This window comes from Misgurnus anguillicaudatus, chromosome 7 (assembly GCF_027580225.2).
Source record: "Misgurnus anguillicaudatus chromosome 7, ASM2758022v2, whole genome shotgun sequence".
Taxonomy (NCBI): domain Eukaryota; kingdom Metazoa; phylum Chordata; class Actinopteri; order Cypriniformes; family Cobitidae; genus Misgurnus; species Misgurnus anguillicaudatus.
In genome coordinates, this window is record NC_073343.2 from 34,464,243 (window position 1) to 34,472,038 (window position 7,796).

Below are 7,796 nucleotides of genomic sequence, written 5' to 3' on the forward strand. Positions count from 1 at the left end.
TTTAAAGTTTTCACAGATCATGTGACTAAAAGTGCCATGTTTCTCAAGACGGGCAATTCCATAGAAAGGTCATCTTTACACACACAAACAAACTTAAATGTTCTCTTGAGTCTATAACCACGCTCATTGATGTTTAAAGATTAGCTATGGTCCTATCTAGTACAATGTTCACCAGATTCATCACATCCATAATAGAGTTTGGTCACAAACAATCAATTTTTTGTGGTGGGGAGGTTAAATTAATTATTATTAATTCACAAGATTACCCAATTTAAATATTGTAAGAAGTTGTTTTTTTTGCTGATACATCAGCTGTCAGTATATCTGTTTAAATGTGTCAAGTTGCCTGACACATCACTATTCATCATTTATGTGTATATATTTTAAAGTGACCTTTGTACAACAAAATGTGCTCTCTAGATATTGATCTACAAGCATCTGCTGTCCAGTGTTTGTTCATAATGAGCGATAAGTTGTTATTCAATGTTATGCAAGTCTTTCATTTAGGATTAATAAACATGGAGTCATGCTATCATGTAGTGGTTAGTTTATACGTCAGTGATCTCATGAATGCATTTAACTTCTCTTTTCATCCAGTTATTATATCAGTTAATTGATTATCGGTGATTAAATCTTTGTTTCAGTCTCATCATCAGATGTTTATTCTTCATTCATGCATTCAGTGCTTTAATTCCCACAGTCATCACGAGTGCCAGGGCGTCATGCTTTATGAAATGGTTAATGCATTAGGTGAAATAGATAAAGGACTCCATCAGGCATCTCGTGCAATCCAGGAAACGTCTTCAGGCCATGGAAAAGAAAGCTTGAATGTTTTTGTATTCAGATTCTTAGATGTCCACTGTTGAAAAGTCAAAGGTAGGTTTGAGAATAATTTGTTGTTCACAAAGTTTAATTTTGTTTGTTATAAATTAACATTCTCCTGCATCAAGATCTTATGTTAACATTTATATATGTGTTTAAATGACTAAAACATGATGTCTAAGAGTTTCATCACAGAATGTGAGGAGGTTCTTCAGATGGATATGTAGACTAAACTTTATAAATGTACAGTATGTGTGAATATATTTCAGTTTGTGTAAGAGTCTTTCACATGTATGTGTACATCAGGCATGTACTGTATGAGAGTGTGCACGCTACAATAACTGATAGCAATATCATTGACAATGAATAAAGCTTTCCTGTATGATTCCTAATGTTATATTTGTTGCTAATGTAGCGTGATGTTTGTCTTGGCACAACCTGTGAACTGAGACTTTATCTGGGTTATCTGCTAACCCAGACAGAAGACAGCTCCGGGCCAGATCTACACCGGATTCGCACCAGAGCTACTGATTTCGGCACAGATCCGGTGTGGATCCGGCCTGGAGTCGTCTGGTGTCTGGGAAATGCCTGACACTATTTTATTAAAAACTTAAAATATTCAAACAAACTTATCTGACAAATAGACAATGATTGGAGTACCACCTGACATTTTTCTTTTTGTAACGGGGATATCAAAAATATTTGGAAAAAATCATTCAAATACTGGAATGTTCCTGATTGAAAAATATGCATTACATCCCAGGATTTTTGAAAACATATGTTTTTAGGAGCTTGTTTTGCTTTTCTAGTAAAAAACCTGGAAGAATTGATTCAGAATAAATTGATTCCTGTGAACACCAGTTGACTCTGTAGGGACCACTAGTGGTTGAGTTAAATGTGTGTTTGTTTGGGGAGGAGATGTTAAAGAAGATGATCAGCTGAAGTTAATAGACTGATGATGGGTTTTTCCAGGAGTCTCCACTGAAGATGATCCTCATGTGTTTGAGTCTGGAAATGAAGCAGTCATGAGGACATAAACCACTGAGCACAGAGAAGTGAGTAAAGTGAAATATAATAAATAATGTCTGCAATGATTAAGAAGTGAGACATTAACACAGACAACCACATGATCAAACATTTTCTGCAATGCAGATGTAATGGCATGACAGGAATTACAGCATATTAATCATTATTCATCTTTACAATGTATCTTAGCAAACACTATAAATAATTGTTGCACTTAAATTAAGTTTAACTAACTTAAATTGACGATTTATTTCCACTTTTTTGACTAGTGATGAGTTGCTATAAATTGTACAAATAAAGTTGAAATATATTAAGCTAATGCAACATTGCAACTTTGTTTTTATCATGTATAGCAACTTATCATTAGTCAATACAGTTGAATTGACCTGTATATCCAAGTTGATTCAACTTAACAATTTAAGTGCAAAAAGATTTTTCACAGTGTTGTGTTGAATTCTCCATAAACAATGGCAACAGTCTCCTGTAAATTTCTTATCATTGAAAAAACCCCAAGCAGTTGTTTGGAACGTTTCGTGTTTTTCTGTTAGTTATCTGCAATCACCAACCTGTAGTTTACAGTAAATAAAACCATCACAACTCCTAATCATAACATCAATCTGCATATGACCTGCTTATGATAAACTGCATCTTGCTCATCTCTCGTGTGTGTGTGTGTGTGTGTGTGTGTGTGTGTGTGTGTGTGTGTGTGTGTGTGTGCACGTCTTTTGATCCCTACATGTATCAAAAGGATATTAAAAAGGTACTTTCATATTTATCACAGTTACTGGGAAAATTGCTGCATGAAGTTTATGCAACTTAATTTAGTCAATTCAACCTACTTTAAGTGATAAGTTGACATAACGTATAAAATCTAGTTGAAATTGTTTAACTTAATTTGTTAAATTAAAAGTAACATCAAATCAAATATAGACGGTTTCATCGGACGCACGTGCGCTGACGCGATACACGTCTAGATCCGAACTTTACTTCCGGTTTCATTTTTTTATTGGCCTGACTAGTTGCTAAACTGATCTCTTGAACAAATGCCTCGTTGAAAATAACAAATGTTTTGGTTTCCTAGGTAATCTATGTGTTGTTGTCTTTTCTTGTTATATAAATAAACTACGTTTAAAGTACTTTGTTGTTATTTATTCTTAACGGAGTTTACCGGAAGTTACGTGTGGACCGCGACAGCTGCTTGTTTATGTTGTTGAAACCGTCTATATGTTGGCAGTGTTGAGGAAAATTACTTTTTAAAAGTAATGCATTACAATATTACTTGTTACTCCCAAAAAAGGAAACTAATTGTGTTACTTGGTTACTTTTCTTGGAAATTTATACTTGCATTACTTTTAAGTTTAATTTTGCTTTACTTTGTCTTACTCGGATGAGGCTTGATCTCTTTCAGGCCAGAAATTTATCAGAAATTGTATATTTTCATTGCAAAAATGTCAAGCTCTCGGCTGCAATCTCTGCTTCTAACTTAAACTGTTCCCGCTCAGGTGTGCATGCATAGTGTGTAATTTTACATGACTACATTCAGTTTAATTCGTACATTAAAAAAATCTAATTAATTAAACTGAAAAGTAACTCAATGCGAGTTACTTGTGTACATTTATAAAGTAATGCGTTACGTTACTTCAGAAAAGCAATATTTAAGCAATATCGCTCGAGTAGGAGTGTGATATAGCTTTTATACAACAGTTCGACGGCACACGTTTGAAAAACGAAAACTAGAAAACAACAACGGAGTTATTTTAAAAGCCTCTTTGTTTGAGAACTACTTCTTCCGCCACGGATTTGAGGGCGGCCAGAATGACAGGTAAAACTTTCGGCTGCTTTGAAGCTCATAACAACTCAATGGACGGAAAAGCCGTTACTTTATATTACCGTTTCTTGGTCACAAAGTGTAGTTTTAAGATTAGTTCAGTCGAGAATATATATTTATTATATTTAAATCTACAGTCGATTAGTAAAGATAGCGCCAGTTTGAACGTTTGCTTAGTGAGATTCGGTACGTATGAGAACCAAAGCATGAGCGGACGTCAGTGTTCACTCGCCCCGCTGACCACCGCCCTCTCTGGGCTACATCTCTGACAGGGATACCCTGGCTCTCATGCTGGCCTGATGGTCAAAAATGAGATCAAATCAGCAGTATTTGGTGTCATGATGAAACTATTATTTGTTTTCTTATTCATATTTAGTGTCTTTTGTGTTGTTATAGTTTTGGCGCGAGGTAAAAGTTAATAAAACTATTCTTCTATAAATGTTACTATTGGTTTACCATTTCATCTTAATGCGATACGAGCACTCGGTTATTATTAGACTTTGTTCTTGTCAGTACTATATAAAACTGTTTTTATAAGTGTCAGAGAGATGTTTTTGCATGCTGCTTATAAATATATCAGTGGTGATATCTCATAACATGTTTTAATAGTCATGTCGCGATTAAATAAATGATCAATGTCCACATTTAAAAGCTGCGGTGCTTACCTGCAGTTCCACGGTGTTTTCGCGTTCTGATAAGAGATATAGCTCCAGAAGAAAAACTGAGTGTTTACATTCCTCTTTCCAAGTGTCCACACATTGTGACAAGACATTAATCCCATTAAGTTTAACGTAACATCCAAGAGCGCTGATCTTTGACGGAATAATAACTTCCGATTGGGGATTCACAGACTGATTTATGAGCTAGTAAATTAATGAGACACACGGAGAGTGTTTAAAAACAGGGCGTCTGTGTTTTTCCATTCAGAGATGAGCCTGCTTAGGACCTCCATTCACTAGGTGGCGGAATGATACGAAAGGTGAAGCGGTTACTGTGCCGTTATCAGCACAATATTGCATAGCTCTTAGCCAATCAGATTCGAGAACCAGAAAGAACTGTTGTATAATATTACGTAATGCATGTTACTTGTAATGCATTACCCCAACATTGTATGTTGACATAGTGGGGCGGTTTCCCGGACAGGGATTAGCTTAATTCAGGACTAGACCTTAGTTTAATTAGGAAATGTAACTACTTTTAACAAATATGCCTTACTAAAAACATTACCTGTGTGCATTTTGAGACAAAACAAAGGGCCCTGGTGTATTTTAAGATATGTCAGTGCAAGTTGTTTTCAGTTTGGACAGCTCTTAAAAATGTTTTAAGCTAGGACTAGTCTAATCCCTGTCCGGGAAACCGCCCCATAGTATATACTGTATAAAAAATATTTGTATATGTAGCGGAGAGTAGGGGTGAAAGTACAGGTTTTCATGAAAACATAATTTAAAAGAAAATGTTTTAGATAGAGATATATGGTCAAAACTCACACAAGTGTGCTCTATAAATACCAGGTGAACATAAGTAGTTACATTGTTACTTTACACAACAGAACTCCTGACATTTAAACCCGATTTACTTTTATTTTGAAAAACTAGTCAAACTTCAGGATGTGTTAGAGCACTAAATAACATGTAGATTGATCAGGACTGCAACACATGACACCAGAAACACAAAAAATACAGCTTTAGGAATTGACTTTTAATGGTTAAAAACAGCTTTCTGGACCTACACGCGCAACACGATGACGAAATAATGCAATATTTATCAGCTCTTTCAAGGGTTGCGTGCTAAAGATGCTCTCAGTTTGAAATGCAAATGCAGTCAGAGCTCTGAGAAAATCACTTTGTTACTTTCACACCGGTTCTCCTCTACTATGACTATTTAATATTTGCGAAAACCCTCATTTAGATTTATTTTGTTTTTTTCATTAAAGGTTTCTTGGATTCTTGATCGTGTGTTTCATCATTCATAATGAAGCTCGCTTTATTAAGCGTAACTGTCCCGCTCATATCCTACAAATGTTTTGGTGAGCATATCTTTACATATTTCGCCGTCATCATCTGGCTTCTGCTCTTGGCTCACATGCTAAGCCACACACAAAATGGCTTGTCGGATGGATTTGGTCGTGGGGTGCTGGTGACGGGCTGTGACAGTGGATTTGGACATCATCTCGCTAAGAAACTGGACAGAATGGGTTTCACGGTGTTTGCTGGATGTTTAAACACCGACAGTCCTGGGGCTGAGAGTCTGACTGAAGAAGGGTCTGATCGTATGAAGATAATACAACTGGATGTCACCAAAGATGAACATGTAAAGTTGGCCAAGGACTTTGTGAAGGCAAATTTGCCAGAGAATGGTGACTAACTCAGATAATTTAAGCCTTTCAAATGTATTGACCGTAAATCCTTTAGTTTACTAGTCTACTATTGTTTCTTCAGGTCTTTATGCTGTGGTGAATAACGCAGGAGTGAGCGACTGGGGTGAAATCGAGTGGAGTACAGCTGAGGACTTTCAGAAGATGGCTGATGTTAATTTATTTGGTGCCATCAGAGTCACCATTGCGTTCTTGTCTCTTGTCAGGGCATCTAAAGGTCCATCAGTAACCTAACATATGTCATGTTTTGCGTGCAATTCATTGTTTATTCATTTATTTGGAAAATTTGTTGAATAAATTGCTGTGTTTAACTCTCAGGTCGTATGTTGTACGTCTCAAGTATCTTTTCCTTCTTCAACTGTCTGAATATGGGAGCGTACAGCGTGTCCAAGCGAGGACTAGAGGCATTCGCAGACTGTTTAAGAGTAGAGATGGCCAGTTTTGGGGTTAAGGTAATGGCTCATAAAATATCTATTATTGCCTTACCAAGTAGACATTGCTTGGATAGGTGCTCATTTTATGTACCTTGTTTTAGGTCAGTATTATTCAACCTGGAAATTTTGGTGCCGCCACAAACATTCAAAGGAAGAAAACCTCACAGGACATATGGGATGAGTTTGACGCTGCACGTAAACTTAAATTCAGCCAGAAATACATTCAGATGGCGTGTGAATATTTCCAGTCGGTCTGCTCATTAGGATTTAAGGATTGCACAATGGTAATCGATGCCATGTTACACGCACTAACCGCTGCCAAACCTCGAGCTCGATACCTGCTGGTTTCCTGGCTGGATTTGTGTTTTTTCTACATCTTTCCTTTTCTGCCAACATACATCACTGATGCTGTGTTTAGTCTGAGCTCCATGTATCAACATCGTGAAGTTATGTTGTACTCTTAAATAACATATAAAGACCTTGACAATAACATAAACAAATAATATTACATTACCAGATATGAATAAAAACAGAGGTTACTTGTTTGCTTTCTAAGCATCTTTTGTGTAATTCGATTTTTTTTTCATCTTTACCCTCCTTTGTTAAGAAATATGGAGTCTGCAACAGTGTTAAATTATATCTAAAATATATATGTAATATATAAAAATTATTCATTATCAGAAAAAAACTACATCATACTGTAACAAAATACAGCATGAAGTAAAAACAACTTGGTTTTGCAAGTCAATTCAACCTACTATTTTAAGTTTTGGCTCAAAAAAGTTGATATAACTTAGAAAAACAAGTTGAAATGTTTAACTTAAGTTAAAGTAACATAAAAAAACAATTAATTGCTCACCTTGACTCTAAGGCCTCATTGCATCCTATGCAATTTGGTTTTAGAAAAAAACATTCAACTGAAACGGCCTGCTGCTACTTCCTTGAACAAATTAAAACAAATTTAGATCAAGGTGGAGTGGTGGGTGCAGTTTTTTTGGATCTACGCAAGGCTTTTGATACGGTCAACCATGAGATATTATTAAGCAAATTGGCACATTATAATCTTTCATTAAATACACAAAGTTGGTTTAAATCTTACTTGAGTGGACGACATCAGTGTGTCCGAATGAACAATGCATTATCCCCATTAAAAAGATGTACTATGGGGGTCCCGCAAGGGTCGATTTTAGGGCCACTGCTTTTTTGTATATATATAAATGACCTTCCATTAGTATGTAATGATATTGATTTGGTGATGTATGCAGATGATACCGTGCTGTACACTCATGGGAAGAATGCTACAGAGGTTGCT

At 36.0% G+C, this 7,796-nt stretch overlaps 1 protein-coding gene across 2 annotated transcripts; it reads left to right on the plus strand.

Annotated features, from left to right (window-relative positions):
• The first annotated feature begins 1,727 nt into the window (after positions 1 to 1,727).
• On the plus strand, positions 1,728 to 7,042 carry LOC129417304 (retinol dehydrogenase 7). 2 transcript variants are annotated; one of them, XM_055171878.2, is made up of 5 exons: positions 1,728 to 1,877; positions 5,610 to 6,032; positions 6,115 to 6,267; positions 6,369 to 6,502; positions 6,586 to 7,042. In XM_055171878.2, the coding sequence occupies exons 2-5, from the start codon at positions 5,648 to 5,650 to the stop codon at positions 6,946 to 6,948; spliced, it is 1,035 nt and encodes a 344-aa protein (XP_055027853.2). In that variant the 5' UTR covers positions 1,728 to 1,877; positions 5,610 to 5,647; the 3' UTR covers positions 6,949 to 7,042. The 2 variants fall into 2 exon arrangements, with proteins under 2 accessions (XP_055027853.2, XP_073725255.1); XM_073869154.1 differs by lacking the exon at positions 1,728 to 1,877 and adding an exon at positions 2,568 to 2,608.
• The last annotated feature ends 754 nt before the right edge of the window (positions 7,043 to 7,796 follow it).